At 46.8% G+C, this 17,129-nt stretch overlaps 2 protein-coding genes across 2 annotated transcripts; one reads left to right on the top strand and one right to left on the bottom strand.

Moving 5' to 3' along the window:
• Positions 1–11,845: 11,845 nt before the first annotated feature.
• LOC117646362 (deoxynucleoside kinase-like) lies at positions 11,846–12,442 on the bottom strand. The gene has a single exon (XM_034387243.1). The coding sequence runs from the start codon at positions 12,440–12,442 to the stop codon at positions 11,846–11,848; it is 597 nt and encodes a 198-aa protein (XP_034243134.1).
• Positions 12,443–14,934: 2,492 nt separating this feature from the next.
• LOC117646361 lies at positions 14,935–16,041 on the top strand. The gene is made up of 4 exons (XM_034387242.1): positions 14,935–15,056; positions 15,375–15,462; positions 15,541–15,932; positions 16,017–16,041. Exons 1-4 carry the CDS (start codon positions 14,962–14,964, stop codon positions 16,039–16,041), a joined length of 600 nt encoding a protein of 199 aa, XP_034243133.1. The 5' UTR covers positions 14,935–14,961.
• Positions 16,042–17,129: the final 1,088 nt, after the last annotated feature.

The raw sequence follows: 17,129 nt of genomic DNA, 5'->3' as shown, positions 1-17,129 counted from the left end.
CGTTCCGGCCGTCACCGGGGCGTCAGGCAATACCCCCCGGGGCCAGGGGTCCCCGCGCGTGCGCGGCGGCGTCCCTACGCCGTGAACGCGATGAACGACCCATGAGATGAGTTCGTTTACCGCCAAAACAATGAACAAACACAAGGCACAACACACGAACTATCACACAAACACTTATCACTCGCGAGAACACGCACTTGTCTTGTCAGAAACGACGCCTACCGCACGGCTGGATCGGAAGCACTACACAGAGTCACAAATCCTGGTCACTGGGCACTAACAAACCCGAGGGGGAAACAACTAAGAATTTTGGTGTACAAAAGCGAAAAATTTTCTAAATTTTCGTAAATTTTCCTACATTTTTTAAAGTTTTTGTCAATTTTGTAAATTTTTAGACATTTTTAAAAATTTTCAAAAATTGTGGAAATTATTGAGAATTTTTGAAATTTTTTGAAAAGTTAAGGCAATTTTTGAAAATTTTTGGAAATTTTTGTGAATTTTTGACATTGACGAGGGCGTGGGGGAGTAGCACAGGTGAGAAAGATGGGGTAAATGGTCCAGGTAGGGCATCGATTGAGCCGCGGGCAAGGCAAATCACAACACGCGCGGCGACACAGAACGCGCATGGCTCGACGACGCACGAATGAGCAAGGGCTGCAGGGCAACTGGCGCGTCCGGACCTGCCCGGCCAAGGCAGGGGAGTCCGAACTTTGAAGAAAAAATCCTTTTGTTCATATGCGCGAGTGTATCGTCGCATTTCCGTCGCGCAATGGCGGGCTTTGTCCTACGCCACTCCCGAGCGGCAAGGGCCCGTCCGAAAGCCATTCCAGAAGGTTCGAGAAGGTTTTCGGTAAAAACGCCGCCAGTCTCCAAAGAAATGACACACTGTTTCGAGACGTCCCCGCAATTAGCCAAGGTCAAGAAGCCCGGCGGGGGAAGGGGGGAGGGGGTGGCTGGGGCGTCGACCTGCATCCGGGATGCCATTCATTGACAGCGAGCTTTCCTCGGCCGCCCCGCCGGCAGGATGTTAGGACTACAGCTGCCTTTAAAATTGACGTACAAAGTTCATTTAACATGATTCTGAACCGTGTGAAGGCGTGCAGGACGCTCGTTTGTAAGATTTTGCGAAATGCCACATATACTGCGATTCAGGATGGATGGTGGCCGGCGGTGGTTGGTTGGTGACGGCCGACTACCTGACTCTGTCCCGAGGTTCCGGCAGGGGTGGAGGGACCCGCTCCGGGCGGGGCCGCGCCGCCAGGGCCGCCCTGAGGACAGTCGAGCCACCTGGTCCACCAGAGCCTTCTCGGAAGACGAGCCGAGACTCATTAGCATAAATCTAGGAAAATTTGTTTCTAACGATTTGAGAGTTAAACAAAAAACATTTTTAGATTCCTTACAAAATGAGGAACAAGGACATGTTTTGAATCATGTTTCTACGACGCTCCGTCCGTTTGAACGTTGACAGGAGGGTGCTGCTTTGTTTTAACACTAAGTAGCGGGCATCCGGCATCACGCAAGTCATCCCTTCAAAATTTTTCAGCCTCACTACCTTAAACTTGAGTTTGCTTGGTGCTTCGCAGTCTTACAGTAAAGTTAAAAATTTTTTTGGCTTTACTTAGGAAATTACAAAATTTTTTTTGTGATTTTCCGAGAATTTTTAAAAAATTTTTCAGAAATTTTGAAAAATTTTCAGAATTTTCGAAATTTTTTGAATTTTTGGAAATTTTTGAAAATTTTCAAGAAAGTTTGCATTTTTACAAATTTTTTAAATTTTTTTGGAAATTCTCAAAATTAGAAAATTTTTGAAAATTTTTTGAAAATTTTGTAAAATTTTTGAAGCTTTAAAATTTTTGGTGTACAAAAAAAGGGGAGTTGTTTCCCCCTCGAAAAAACCTTTTCCGATGCGGCGGCGACGAATTCCTCTAAGCTGGCGGCGAACGGCGAGCGATGGAAGTGAACCGTTACGGAAGGACGCCGACGGCGCCCCTTTCTCGAAAGGTGGACAGCACGTAAACTTGTGCGTGTGGAAGCTAGCCTAACATTGTGTGTGGAAAAAGGAGCTTTTTCGTTTAATGTTAAGGGTTGCTTAGAGCCTTCGTGGGCTTGGGGCGTCCTCTGGACGCGCCCGCGTCGGCGGGGGGAAACGGGCAGATGCTGCCTCGTTCCGACCGAACTCTCTATTCTCTCCTCCCTCCTTCCGATTTTAAAACCCCTGCCACCACTGTTAAATGTGCGGCAGGGAGGCAAAAAGGGGAAAAAGAGAGAGAATTGGGAGTAAAAACGGTTGTATTTCGGTTGTAGTAGGAAGGCTCGGAAGCGATGAGAAGCGCACGTAGATGCTCACACTAGAGCGAGCTAGGCGCAACTGCCGCGTAGATCCGCCGAGTCGCCGGGGCCCCGGGGTGCCCGCCCGCCCGCTGTAGTTCCCGCGCCGGCCGCCCGGGGCAGCACGGGCGCGCGCTCGTCGCTTGCGCATCTGCGCGCAGGCGCAGTGAGGACAGCGTTATACGCAGAGCGGCAGAGAGTCGTCTGCTGGAGTATTTACCAGTGTGTGCGAAGCGACCGCATGGGATGCAATCATTTGAACATCACAACACTATTCCTACGCATATAATTTACTTGCGCAATCTGTTAACAAAAGTGCGTACACAGGTGATGACACTTATTCAAAGTTGTTAGTATCTGTTTTGTTACAAGCATCTATTAATCTGCTGCAAACTCATTAAGAATCGTTAAGGTCTGTGTACAACAGTGTAAATCTTCTGAAATCCCTCGTCTTGTTGTAGACGAGGATGATTGATGAGTTCTCGGCTCTGAAGTAATTCCTGAACATACACAACAGGACTGCACAGAAAAACATTCTTTCTCGCCCCTCTAGCTACAGAGTGGGGTTTTGCCTTGGTGTTTCCTGACTAGCTAGCTAAATCCTATCTTCAAACACCATCTTTTTCTAAGTAATTTAATTACATTTAAAAGGGTTGGAATACTTAACTTTGTTTGGGGATGCTCTCTGCCGTTGTTCCGTCCACATACACCGCTGTCACAAGGCCTGCAGGAACCTCTCCACTACTCGGAAGACTTCCTGGGGCCCTTGAGACGCGTTGACCACCAATTGCAGTTTTTCTTCCTTAGTCATCCACCCAAGAGGAATCTCTTGAAGTTGTTGAAAATACTGCAGTGACAATCCGGTTTCTTCGGAACGGGCTCTGAGCTTCATTCTGTGATGTGCTCGTCAGATAGCTTCTCCAGTAACAAAAGGCGCAAAAGAAAAAAAAGAAGAAAAAAAAAAGAAAAAAGAAATAAGAACATTACCTTCGACGAGCAAAATAATTCGAAAATCGACTTTACACGAGCGTACTGGCTGGACGGCTCAGTTTTATGATTTTTTAATTATTTTTTTATGAAACTTAACAATAATTTTTTGATAAGCCACTGCGGTGTCCATTGAGTCCACACAGACGCCTCCCGGACACACCTGTAGACGCGAGGCTGCCGCCGCTGACCACACGGCGGCCAAATCCGGCGGCAGAAATTGCTCAGCAAACACTCATGACAGATCCACTTGTCGGGGAACCGCGGAGGTTTGAAATCCCGCGGGCACTGGAGAGGAAGCCGCGATGACGTCCGATCGCCGCTCGGCGCGACGCCCTGGGCAGCGCGAGTCTGACCAGAGCGGGCGCCGAGCGGACAGACGCGTTCCGGCCCTCAGGAGGCATAGACCTCGTAGTAAGTGCTTATGGTTTAGTGACTTTCAATCAAGCTATTTGAATTTAGTTACCATCCCCTAGTTAGGGAAGTGCGTGAGGTAATCCCGACCATCTGAGCTCGCTCAGCCGGGTGTCAGCTCCAGGTGCAGAGACACCTGGAGTAACAAACATCCCGACTTGGTGGAGGTTGCGGTGCTCACCACCTGTTACCTTTCCTTTTTGTGTAGGGACCTACAAGTGCTTAGGAATAGTCTCCCAGTATCGGACAGTGATCTAGTCCGTTCTGGTAAGGTAAGGACGAAAATTGGCCAAAATTTTTTAACGTCCGAGCCAAGCGCGGCCCTAATAGCGGCCACGTTTTGAGGGAACCATCTGGCGAAATTTCTAGCAGTGTCCCGTTTACCCGTCTAGTGACCGCACAGGCGGCGCAAGAGGGTGAGCGAGTTACGCGAATTCCGTCGTGAAATCGTTTTTTTCCGCTCCTCGAGTTTCGCGAGTGAGCGTGCGCGGCGCTGCACGACGTGCTCACAGTACACCAACACCAGTCAGCACCAGCTGACTATTGCCCAGATTTCATACTGGAAGAAGAACAGGACGAGACGGTTGCGTCATTTTTGAAATTGGAGAAACTCATTGGCGCACGGTCAGGAACAAGCAGCTTAAAATTACAACTAAACAATTTTAGAAACATTACTGAACAGGAACTCAACAACGTTGCGCAGGGCATTAACACGGTGTTAAGCTACATTGAAGTGTACTGGCCAGATTTTCAGAAAGAAAGTGACGAAGTCAAACAAAACTACAAAACACAACTCAACATCAGATTTGCAGAAGAATTAGGGCCACACTTGTCCTTTGCAGACACATCAGCAGCAAATTCAGAAAACACCAGTTTGTTTGTGATTGACCTACATTTGCTCAAAGAATTCATTGCAAAGTATCAGAGGGACACAGCACACCACACAGAAGAGGTTTTTCAAGACCGAAAGGCTGGTTTGAAAGTTTTTCTAGCCATTTATCAAGTTTTTCTCAGACAATCCGCACAAACCGATTTCTCAGAAAACTTTCACACACAAAACAATTTGGACATAAACATTCACACGGAAATGGCTCAAGCTATATACAAACACAGTAAAGCAGACACCTTTGAAGAAGGGATGGCAGAAGAAAGAAGAAAAAAGAACGGTACCACCCAGAGAGACTTCAGGAGTGATCAGCAAGAGACAAAATTCGGTAAGAAGACAGGTCCAGCTTCAAGAATTCCAAATTCCCCTTAGCAATAAATTTGGTGTGCTACATGCAGTAGAAGAGAAAGAAGAACCATTTGTCATTTTTAAGAAGAAAACAACAGGGAGAAGCAAGAACATTAACCCAAGAATTGTGAAGGAAGTGCAAGTCATAAGGAGGGGAAACAAGCGGACAAGTGATGCATTACGAATTGGGTCTCCAACAATTGAAATAGATGAGCAAGATGAAGACCAGGAAGAGATGGTGGCTCTGATGGACATCAAAATTAATACAGACACAGTGTCAGCACTTTTGGACACAGGAGTCAATGTTTAGCATCTTGCGTTCGAAAGAAGCAACCAGATAATACAGATGTGGAAAACGTAGACCCTTACGTTTTAGTACAAACACCACCCGTGCGTCGTTTTTTAAGGAAAGTAGCGGCGGCTCCTGTGCAAACTACAGCACTTTGAGGATGTAATGTCATAATTTTTTTTAATTTTTAAGGGGAGGTTCTGGTGAAAATGCTATTTTCTCCTAAATAGGTCTCACTGTGAAAATTTGTTAAAAATTTGATGTCTTATCAAGTATTTATTAAAATTTTTCATTGGGGAGGCACATTCTATGCCCTGAACCCAATCGCAGAGCCATTTTCTCCCATTTAGGCTATAACTTTAAAAATCTTCTTGCGCATACTATTTTGTCGTAAAAGGTTGGCTTAGACACTTTTCACTTCTTCGATTCATTTTTTAAAAATGCCGGCATGCACACCTCAAAATGTCAATTGCATTTTTATTCGCAAGCTTTCTAACCAAGCATTTCACTATAATTGATCAAAAATGTACAAAATAGACAAATTTTAGGGACTTTTCAGCTTAAAAAGTTAATAATTAATAATATAATGGAAGTTTTGAGCTATGCATGCCGGAATGTTTTGAAAATGAATCGAAGAAGTGAAAAATGTCAAGGTCAACCTTTTACGACAAAATAGTATGCGCATGGAGATTTTTTAAGATACAGCCAAAATAGGCTCAAAAAGACTCTTCGACTGGGTTTACAGCCTGGCATATGCCTTCAAAAGTCAAATTTTAGTCTCCTCAATGAAAAATTTTATCTTCCGAACAAATTATGACTGTAGGATCCATTTGGAAAATGGCAAGATTTTCACCAGAACCTCCCCTTAATTTCTTTTGTATTAGAAATTCATTTATTCGTAGACGTAGATTGTAGATTTAGAATGATTCTGAGTTATGGAATTATTTCTAGCAATTCTTAATAACGTAGTTAATTTACTATCATTTTCGTGTGTTATATTTGGTCACAAAGAGTGGTTAGCTTTCAGTTAAGGCAGCACAAATTAAGACAGTTCGTATTTTGTTTTGTATACAAAAATTTCGGGTAGACTAAAAGCAGTTCTGGTTCTGGGTTGACAAAGGTGAAAGTTCGCAAATCTCCCTCCAACTTCGGCCCACACCAACCATTGTCCAACCAGCAATGCGCAATTGTTGTCAAGTCCTATGAGGAGGCGCACAGTCTGTAAGACTGCCCCATGCCAAGTCCTAAGTGGAGGCGGCGGCCGGACGGGAACGCTTTGCGGACCCTAGCCAGGGGACATTGCATTGCAGGGGCCCCGGTCTTCCATCCTTTTACCAAGGCTTTAAACAAACAAATTGTTTAATAAAACGATTAATATCGTCTCAACCAAAGGAGGACCTCAAAAACGGGCAACAAGTCCAGACAACACACACTCCAGTCGCATAGCGAGGAAGAGTCGTGGTTGGGAGTTTGTGTATGGAAGGTGTTTGGCGCGCCATCACAGCTCTGCCCCACAGGAAGCCACGGGGGTAATTCCATGTTAAGATCGCACACTTCCCGACTTCGAGGTCTCCGATTTCGCTCATATTTGGTGAATCGTCACCAATTAGTGTATAGATTACTCGTGCAAAACGGTTTTGGTCAGAAGTGGACCGTTCCGGAGATCTGGATACGTGATCTTTTTTGGTCATTAAAAAAACCGCGGTGCACTGTGACACAAAATCACCCATAACTCGGTCATTTTTGAAGATATTGCAAATCCGAGGCCAGATTTGGAAAGAGCATAAAATTTTGCATAAGACTGGCCACTTTTTAGGTCGACAGGTCAAAATTCGTTTTTACACTTTTTCTCAACATTACAAAAATCTTTCATGAGCTATCCCCAAAATACCTATGTTTCGATTTGACTCATATTTGGTTTATGGGGCCTCTATACCAAGTGGAATAACCCCTTAAAATATTGCGACTCGTTTTGCACTCGTTTAGCCGTGGTAAGGTAAAACGTTCTACAACGCACCAAAAAATCAGGTTTTTTTCGCGATTTTTCGCGTTTTAGCAACGGGGGATGGCCCAGCCTCATTCAAATCTCAAGCGGTGAGAAGGAAATGCAGTAACCACTTGCATCTGGACCTCTCAGAAGCCAGTAAACGTATTTTGTGGAACTTTCGGGCCGTGTTGCGGACACCTCAGGTCTCGACGGCTGTTGGGCGGGCAACCGAACGTGCACCGGTGCTCCTTGTTGCCTATCGTCCGATTGGCAAGGGCTCTAGTTGTGAAAGGACGATAAATGGTGCGTATTCTTGGTACTGGTCTGTTATTTTCTGACATACTGGAAGGAGTGGAAAGGCCAAGATGTGCGCATCAAGTCAAAGGAACCATTTCTTTTGTATTCATTTAGCGGGTGAAAGTGATGTTTTTTCGTTTGTGAATGTTCATCTTGGTACTTTTCTTCAAAAGGACAGTCCCCGAAAATTTGGACTTTTCGTACATTGACTAGGGTGCCGCGAAAAACACTTTTTTTCCGAACAGGGGCCAATATGAAAGATTTTAAATATCACCCCGGTCGGATAACATCTTCAGACCCCACAACGGCCCTGAGAATCGGCAAAATTGTCAAAAACGCCTTGTGGGTAGGCAATTTGTTTGCATGGCCACTTCCAGGCATATCCTTAGGCTTAAAAAGTCGAAAGGGGGCCCCTGAAGCCTAAAATAAATTTGTGGACAACCTCATCCTATGATTAACACCAGTTTCTGCAAAGTTAACGCATGATACACAGCAACAAAATTCAGAAATTTAAAACATGAAAATGTCTAAAATTTGATAACATTTTGAAATGATGTGTATATTACATTTCCCAAAACTAAAATGAAAAGTAATAAAGAGTTGAAGATTTCAAAACCGCTTTTAAAACTTAGAAACTGGGTTGTCAAAATTAAGATTGCCTGCCAAAAGTAAAAAATCGTTTCTTAAAATCCACATGACTGATGACTTTTCATAACTAGATTTCTGAAACTAAGTGATTAAAGTTGAAGTTGAACGCTTTATAGTGATAGCTGTCATATTCAACGTAAACCGAAAGTTTAGTTTGATTACTTCACCCAAACTGTTGACAAGCCACTTCTCACACGGTATGTCCCACAGTCAGCCCCTGGGTTCAAGGTCAGGTTTCACAGACCTCTGCCGCTAGGTGGCGAATAGAGCGCCGTGTCCGTTCCTGAATAAGTATTTCCTAATTGCGTTTCTGAAAGAACTTCTTTTGGCTAATGACACCATCTGTAGCCTTAGTAAATGTCTTCTCTATCCGCTAGCTTAAAGCCCGGACCTGAGCCCCATTCGAGCCCCAACCGAAGCCCCAATATCCACAGCCCGGGTTGAGCCCCGACCCCGCTCGAGCCCCATTAGAGCCCCACTTGAGCCCCGTGGCAATAAATCATGCAAAAATGCGTGATTTCAGGGCGAGGGGCTAAAATCTATACCTGAGGTGACCCGAACTAGGCCCGAAAGTTCCACAAAATACATTTTCTGGCTTCTGAGAGGTCCAGATGCAAGTGGTAACTGCATTCCCCACTCACCGCATGAGATTTGAATGAGGCTGGGCCATCCGCGATTGCTAAAACGCGAAAAATCGCGAAAAAAACCTGATTTTCTGGTGCGTTGTAACGTTTTACCTTACCACGGCTAAACGAGTGCAAAACGAGTCGCAATAATTTAAGGGGTTATTCCACTTGGTATAGAGGCCCCATAAACCGAATATGAGTCAAATCGAAACATAGGTATTTTGGGGGTAGCTCATGAAAGATTTTTGTAATGTTGAGAAAAAGTGTAAAAACGAATTTTGACCTGTCGACCTAAAAAGTGGCCAGTCTTATGCAAAATTTTATGCTCTTTCCAAATCTGGCCTCGGATTTGCAATATCTTCAAAAATGACCGAGTTATGGGTGATTTTGTGTCACAGTGCACCGCGGTTTTTTTAATGACCAAAAAAGATCACGTATCCAGATCTCCGGAACGGTCCACTTCTGACCAAAACCGTTTTGCACGAGTCATCTATACACTAATTGGTGACGATTCACCAAATATGAGCGAAATCGGAGACATCGAAGTCGGGAAGTGTGCGATCTTAACATGGAATCACCCACGGGCTCCTCTGGAGGCACTGGCCCGGACGTACTACACACCGGGAAGAAGAATCAACCCCGGTGCAGCTGATTTCAGACCAAGGACTGCGAGCATCGAGTCTTCACTCAGCCCTCAAGACCAAGATTCAACGCCGAGACGGTCGTCAAGAGAAAGGGGGGGAGAGAGTAGGCTGAACCAATGTCAATCCAGGTCAGAAATTGCAGTGTTGTGATGCCATCAAATAGAAGTTATCATTTAAGACTTTTAAATTGAAGTTTGTATAGTGCAACCACTGATGATGATTTTAATACAATAAACAGAAACTAAACCACAAGCACTTAGTCAAAATAACTCAAACTTTTTGCGACAGTTTAGGTAAACGTAAATGCTAATTAAATTCAAAGGCATCGCGACTTCGTCTCCAGTGCCGTTTTAACATCGAGACGATATTCTTTCCAACCGGGGGGATGTCGGGGAACCGCGGAGGTTTGAAATCCCGCGGGCACTGGAGAGGAAGCCGCGATGACATCCGATCGCCGCTCGGCGCGACGCCCTGGGCAGCGCGAGTCTGACCAGAGCGGGCGCCGAGCGGACAGACGCGTTCCGGCCCTCAGGAGGCATAGACCTCGTAGTAAGTGCTTATGGTTTAGTGACTTTCAATCAAGCTATTTGAATTTAGTTACCATCCCCTAGTTAGGGAAGTGCGTGAGGTAATCCCGACCATCTGAGCTCGCTCAGCCGGGTGTCAGCTCCAGGTGCAGAGACACCTGGAGTAACAAACATACCGACTCCACTGTTGCTTTTCTCGACAGCAAACTGGACCCCACTCGAAGGCTCAATGCCACCGCTTCACACCGCGCCAGGCCTCACCGAGCCCCCACTGTCTGGGTGTGGTTTTGCAGACAACGTTATTACAATCTGAATGTCGTACAGTGAAACTTGAGCTATATTGCAGTGAATCAAGCGCAAGTATAATAAGAAGCTAAAATTCCCATAGGTAACAAATCAAAATTTTGTTTCGATTTTTTTTGTCTTTTCAGCACAATTTTAAACCCACGTTTCTAATAGGCTAGCCCCATTTCCTCCCTTCTTAAAAATGAAATTTCTTCTTCGTGAAACTCAGCGTTTTCCTACAAAATTTTACCTGAAAAAGGAGATTTTTTTGCGGTACACGACCCGCAACCATGTTCTCAGCCCACGGTGGCTGCACGGCTGCATCCGTTTCTTGGGGCGAAACGACTTCCTGCCGCGCCAAAATGACTTTCCCGCGCAAACAACGGTGGCAGGGGCGAGAGTGGACATCCCTCAACTTTTGAGGAAGCGGGGCCTCCGAGTACCGCCCTCCACGTCGTCCGCCCTCGTACATTAGTTTGGAAAAAGTCAAACACGGCGCGTCTAAGACGACGACGACGCCGACGGCGGCACGGGACGCGCGGCACACGCACCTAAACAAGGGCCGACGCGAGTTCAATATTTGCAAAGCCAGAGTAAAGCCACAACATTTCAAAGTCGACGAGCACCGCCAGCGTGATAAAGAAAAGGGTCACCGTCAACGCAGAGCTGCGAGAGCGGCGGCGCTGCCTGCCAGCCCCGCCAGCCCCGCCTCTGCCTCGGTTGTATTTATGGGCTGGGCAACAGTGGCACTTGCCAGTGGGGTGTTCGGGGCTTGCAGTGGAACCCTGGCCAGGGAGGGTGGTCTCATAGCCGTGCAGGGAAGGGGAATAAAAGAAAGAACTTGACCATCTGTTGCTTTAGTCGTTCCTCAACATCACTCCCTTCTTTAAAAGTTACACCACTCCCTTCTTTAAAAAGTTACACCATTCCCTTCTTTTTGAAAAGTTTGACTCGTGCCCTTGTTGCCAGCCGTACATTTATAGTTTAAGGATTATTTAAAAGGATTTGCTGTTCTAATGCCAATCAGGCCTCTCAGGGTAGGGGTGTCCAGTCCTTCCCTGACTCGCCTTTCATGGTAAAATAAATAAAAATAAAAGCAAAGCAAGTTGAACTTCCGTAGAGTAGGTTGTCAGTGACTCTCATGGCACTTCCTCGAGCTAGCATTAGGGAAGCTGTCCTGAGGTCCTCTGACGCGCCTGTTCAACATTTTAAAAAGCATAGCCACTATTAGGGGAGAAAGTGATTAGTTAACAGCCGAAGGTCTCGAGGCTCAGCGTGCTGCCTCGGACAGGCTGGAGTGAAGAACGGGTGTCTTCTGTAGGTTGTCCTTGTCGTTCTAGGAGTTCTCGGCTCTGAAGTAATTCCTGAACATACACAACAGGACTGCACAGAAAAACATTCTTTCTCGCCCCTCTAGCTACAGAGTGGGGTTTTGCCTTGGTGTTTCCTGACTAGCTAGCTAAATCCTATCTTCAAACACCATCTTTTTCTAAGTAATTTAATTACATTTAAAAGGGTTGGAATACTTAACTTTGTTTGGGGATGCTCTCTGCCGTTGTTCCGTCCACATACACCGCTGTCACAAGACCTGCAGGAACCGCTCCACTACTCGGAAGACTTCCTGGGGCCCTTGAGACGCGTTGACCACCAATTGCAGTTTTTCTTCCTTAGTCATCCAGCCAAGAAGAATCTCTTGAAGTTGTTGAAAATACTGCAGTGACAATCCGGTTTCTTCGGAACGGGCTCTGAGCTTCATTCTGTGATGTGCTTCCTCAGCTGTGGTGTGTAGGTAGATGAACACTTCTCTTCTCTTAAATCTTCCTGACAGCATCTGAGATAGCTTCTCCAGTAATAAGTACTGCGGTAGGCTGAGGAATCCGTTCTTGAATTGATTGAGGGCGAATATTTTCACCACACTGTGGACCGATCTTTCCATGATTATTATAGGTTGGTTGCCACAGGCCTCCGCTTGCTCGTGCCAGATTGAAAACAAGGCTAACGTTTGGAAAGTGAAAGCCCATTTCGGTAGGTCCTTCGAGTACAGATCCAAGAAGTTCACTCCGTTGCAGTCGGTCCAAAGTTTCACAGGTTCTTGAACCACTGGGTACCCTTTTTCTGCCAGTTTTTGCAATAAAGTGGTCTTTCCTACTCCGATGTTGCCTTCTACGTACACCATGATTTTGCTGACTCTGGTCCGTCGTCTGCTTCGCCGGCAGATGTTTCGGATAATTAACAGGGTGGCCAACGCCAACCCTCCGAGGGCGACTAAAATTTCCATGTCTGTTCTGGTGGGAGGCTTCTGGGCGACTGGAGCCGTCCCATTCTGCTCCTAGGCCACTGGCCTCTGTGCGTGCCTTGATCGCGTTTCCTGGTGCGCTATCGGTCTCAGGTTGAATGACTATTGTTCTGGCCGGCACCTACCGTGCCACAAATGTCAACTCTGGCCATCCACTCTGTGTGGTCGCACGCTTGGTTTGACTTTTCTTGGTTGGCACCATTTCGCTCGGTCGGCTCCCAGCTTCTGGACCGCCTTGCCGCCTTCTCGCCGAGCCCTTTGATTTAACGATCTGCGATAGCCGTTCGATTTGGAACGTGACGTTGGTGTCAACGTACGACTTCTCGCCTCGTAATCTCTGGAGCCTTATTATTCCGTATCGCCGAGCTCTGGCTTTCCATAAATTATTGGCGCCATTCCGGCCATTCGGTCTCTGGAGTCTCGCTGGTGCGAACCACTCGTCATGCGTTGGTCGGTACGGCTTTACTTTTCGCGGTACTCGATGCAGTTGAAGTGGGGGAGTGCGTGCGTAGCGACCCGCTCGATGCAGTTCGTCGGGATGGGCGTCAGTCCTGCCCCTCGAGCTCTCGCGTTCGCACTTGCTCTAGTACACTTATCCTTGATGGGTGTTCACTGTGGCAAAAAGGTACGGAAAATTCTGTTAATTTTTTTGCCAGGATTCTCCGTAGCCCTCTTATCAATATTCTCCGTAGGCTCTTACAGTATTCTCCGTAGGGTCGCACAGTATTCTCCGTAGGACCGCACAGTATTCTCCGTATGACCTGGAAGACTGTATAGTCCTACAGAGATTACTGTGCGGTCCTACGGAGAATACTGTGCGGTCCTACGGAGAATACTGTAAGAGCCTACGGTGAATATTGATAAGGGGGCTACGGAGAATTACCACAAGCTATTTACAGAATTTTCCGTAACTTTTTGCCGCAGTGTTCTTTTTACCGGGGTGCACCGTCAATCAGGAAGACAGTGTTTAGTCGGCCAGTATCGTAAGGTTCGATCTCCGGGTCGTCTTCCCGTTAAGGTGAGTGTGTTTTCTCCTTCTAGTGGAGGATTTTCCTTGAATTCTAAATAAGATTCTTTTACAGGGTCACTTCGAGTGTTGTGCTTGGGCCGTCGCTACCGAGCCTAGAGCGTGGAGTTTTGTGACGAATAGTACTGTGGACGTTCATCTGATAGCTGAGCTTGCTGGACAGTACTCTACTGGCTGGTTTTGTCATTTCCGAAAAGCGTGTCCTGTTTGTCCCACTGCTCGACTTTTCAACTTCTGGGACTGCTCTTGTGGTCGTCGAGAGAGGGCTGAGGAGTCTTCTCTTTTCCTGGTTCACGAGTACTCTGCTCCAGTGTGAGGTAAGCCTCTTTTAAACGTGAGGGAAATTTCTCTTTTCTGGGTTGGTAATCTAGCAGGTGTCGGTTGCCTGGGGAAGGCCTGTGTTGCTGCCAAGTGTTCGGTTGAGTGCTTCCTTGGTACTCAACTGATCCTGTGCCTCTGCCCTTGACCCGTTGCCTTTGACCCTTTGCCTGTGTCCTTTATCCTGTGTCTTTGCCTTTGCCTTTTCCTGAAGTCTCTTTTTTTTTAAAAACTTTCAGTCTTCCTTCCCCCCTTTTTTTTTGTTCTCGTCTCTGTGTGTCTTTTTCTGTGTCTGGTCTTGGATATGGGAGTCCGCAATCGCGCCAAGGACCAGGAGTCAGGGCGGCAGTGTCTAGTAGGGAAGATTGGGCGCGTCCTGATGGTGACGATGGACCCTTTGGGGCGTTCCTGACGGGGAGCCGAAGTCCTGTTCGGTGAGGTTTTCTTCACTCATTTCTCGGTTTTGTGGCTGGTTCGCTCGCGGGTTTGACAATGTAAATTTTCAGATGTGTCTGCCCTGTGTCAAGTGGCAAGTTGAAAACCAAGAGGTGTTCTGGGGGGGTCAGATTTGCTTGGAACCCCAGATCCCTGTCACATTCCATCGATACGCCGAAGTGGCGCGGGGGTATGCCCGTCACGAGACCGGCTACACGAACTGGAAATCCCCGGGAAAGTGCCCTTTTTGGGGGCGTAACCCCGGTTGTGAGGGCCAATTCCTTCGACTGGTCTCCTGTGACTGTGATGCTCGCGGCTTTGCTGAGGGTCATAGCGACTGGTCGTTGGCGAGCCCTCTCGATGGGGTTCGGGGAGCTCAGGCCCAGCAACTTTTCCTTCAATCGCCTCCCGAGTGGAAAAATATTTTATTGGACTGGGATTAGGAGGTTGGTATTTTAGGTTGCCCAGGTTGGTATGGGCGCAAGTGCCGTTGTCTGGGAGGCGGCTTGTTGACTGGGACTACTTGCTGTTTGCAGCTGCGCTCCAAGTCGCCACTCCAAGTCGTCCCCTTCGCCTCTTCAAGTCATCCTTCTCTGTCACTTCGTCACTTCGGACTACGATGCAGGGGTTCCGAAGGCCGTGTCCTTGGGGTCCTTCCCACCGATTTATGACTATGAATGAGGACTCGTGCAGGGAAGGGCCGTTCCAGCTTCAGCCCACTGTGGCAAAAAGGTACGGAAAATCCTGTTAATTTTTTTGCCAGGATTCTCCGTAGCCCTCTTATCAATATTCTCCGTAGGCTCTTACAGTATTTTCCGTAGGGCCGCACAGTATTCTCTGTAAATCCGCACAGTCTTCTCCGTAGGACCTCGAAGACTGTATAGTCCTACGGAGATCACTGTGCGGTCCTACGGAGAATACTGTGCGGTCCTACAGAAAATACTGTAAGAGCCTACGGAGAATATTGATAAGGGGCCTACGGAGAATTACCACAAGCTGTTTACAGAATTTTCCGTAGCTTTTTGCCACAGTGCCCTACGTCCATAGCTACCACCCTCCTCGCTGTATGAAGGGGAAAATTGTGAAGGTGGGACCAGTTGGTTCTCCGGAGTTCCGTTGGGTAAGAAGGTAGTTGGGCGATGCTGGGTGTTCATAATTTTTGCCGGTTATTAATTTTTTTTTTTTTTTTTTATTTCAGTTGTGCCACTCTTGCGCTTCCCATTATATTGGGCTGAGTCTGGGTACCCATGAAGTCCTGGAGCGGAAGGGCATTGTGGAATTCCATGAACCTTCCGAGGGCGCAGAGATCTTGTACCGTGACATTATTGGAGAGGAGAAATACAACAAGATGGGCTTCCACTGTGAGCTGGCGCGGTGCTTCTGGGGCGACTGCATCGCCCAGCCGGTGTGTGCCCGGATTTGCAACTGCGCCAAGCGGAAGTGCTACGGGAACCCTGCCCTGGAGAGTGAGCGGCTTGCATTGGAGGCCTCTCTGAAGAACGCTAAGACCGACCTCGCCCGTGCTCAGGCCCGGGTGAACCTTCTTCAGAGCGAGTTGGACAATTTTGATCCCGAAAACATTCTGGTTAAGTAACAGTAACCCTCACGCCCGAGTGGCTAAACGCTTCTGTAGAAAATTTCTTGAAATGTTGTAATTTCCTTTTGTAATTGTAGTTCCTTTGATAAAGTTGGACTTTGAACGGTGCTTTGTAGTTAAATTTGGTGGTTTCTCCTTAGTAATCTTTTCTGTATTTTGCCAGTTATTTCCCGTATCTTTCACGTAATTTTCAATATTTCACCTTTTGGCTTTAGTTTTAGTAATAAACAATTGGTTCTGTCTTTGTTGTTTTCTTGGCGTTTGAACACTTATTTCCACTCTTGTAGTGTTGGCAACGCAAATACTGGTCTTAGTGGTTGGGGGTTGGCACCAACTAGACTGGTTGTGGAGGTGGGGGAAACCGGGCAGGTGGAGGGGGAACCTCGGTCGCCTGGCTGCGGGTTTGTTTAGCGCGCAGTGGAGGTTCAGAGCTCGGCCTGACTGGTTGTGTGCCTCCACTGTTACTGTCCAACCTTTGAGCGTCTGAATCTTCCCGAACTTCCTGACCCGATGACTCCCCCTTTTTTTCCTTTTTTTTTCTTTTTTTTCTTTTTTATTCCGAAGATCAGGCATTGTCGAAAGAAGAATTGTTGTTGCACGCGTCAGGCGTATCGTTATTGTATTCTGGATCGGAACTACACCAGTCTTACAAGTTAAAAATGACTACATGTGTACTGTCAGGTAATTATCAGCTCAAAAATAGTATACAGGTGCCTGTGGTTGATGAACCATCAAAATGGCAAGAAGTCTCATTAAGGCCTATGAAGTTTTTGGTGAATGGTATGACGTGCCAAATAGTTGATCGACAGATAGAAATTGCCACTAACGGCATTGAGGTCTCGAATTTCGAAAGTGCAGAACTGGATGACTCGAATGAATATCTCCTACCTCGGCACAACTCGCCGGATCATTTGTCGACATTTATCCACCATTTGTTAAAACGAACAGGCATGGACGTGGCTGCAAAAGCATGCCCGTTGCTCTGTAAGGACGTATGCGCCCACGATCGAAACAATAAATGTGGACACATATGCTCTATTAAACCCTGGAACGGACGAGAATGTTTTCTGTTCCAGTCAACTTGTGCAAACCATTCCTCGGTCTTCTAACGGACGTGTCGAAATTTGTCTACCCGCCGCCAGAGGTTGATGTGCTACAATCACACTTAGTCATACTAAGGGAAGTGTTTT

The sequence above is a fragment of the Thrips palmi genome, unplaced genomic scaffold, assembly GCF_012932325.1.
Source record: "Thrips palmi isolate BJ-2018 unplaced genomic scaffold, TpBJ-2018v1 HiC_scaffold_19, whole genome shotgun sequence".
NCBI classification, from domain to species: Eukaryota; Metazoa; Arthropoda; class Insecta; order Thysanoptera; family Thripidae; genus Thrips; species Thrips palmi.
Note: the sequence above shows the minus strand (reverse complement) of the source record. Positions and strands in the feature narration are given on the sequence as shown.

Bases quoted from the DNA above. Each gene is read 5' to 3' on its own strand.
- LOC117646361 (XM_034387242.1), top strand. From the start codon at position 14,962: ATGCAGGGGTTCCGAAGGCCGTGTCCTTGGGGTCCTTCCCACCGATTT. The intron at 15,057-15,374 runs GCCCACTGTGGC...TTTTGCCACAGT, and splicing joins GAAGGGCCGTTCCAGCTTCA to GCCCTACGTCCATAGCTACC. The intron at 15,463-15,540 runs GTAAGAAGGTAG...TTTTTATTTCAG, and splicing joins GTTCTCCGGAGTTCCGTTGG to TTGTGCCACTCTTGCGCTTC.
- LOC117646362 (XM_034387243.1), bottom strand. From the start codon at position 12,442: ATGGTGTACGTAGAAGGCAACATCGGAGTAGGAAAGACCACTTTATTG.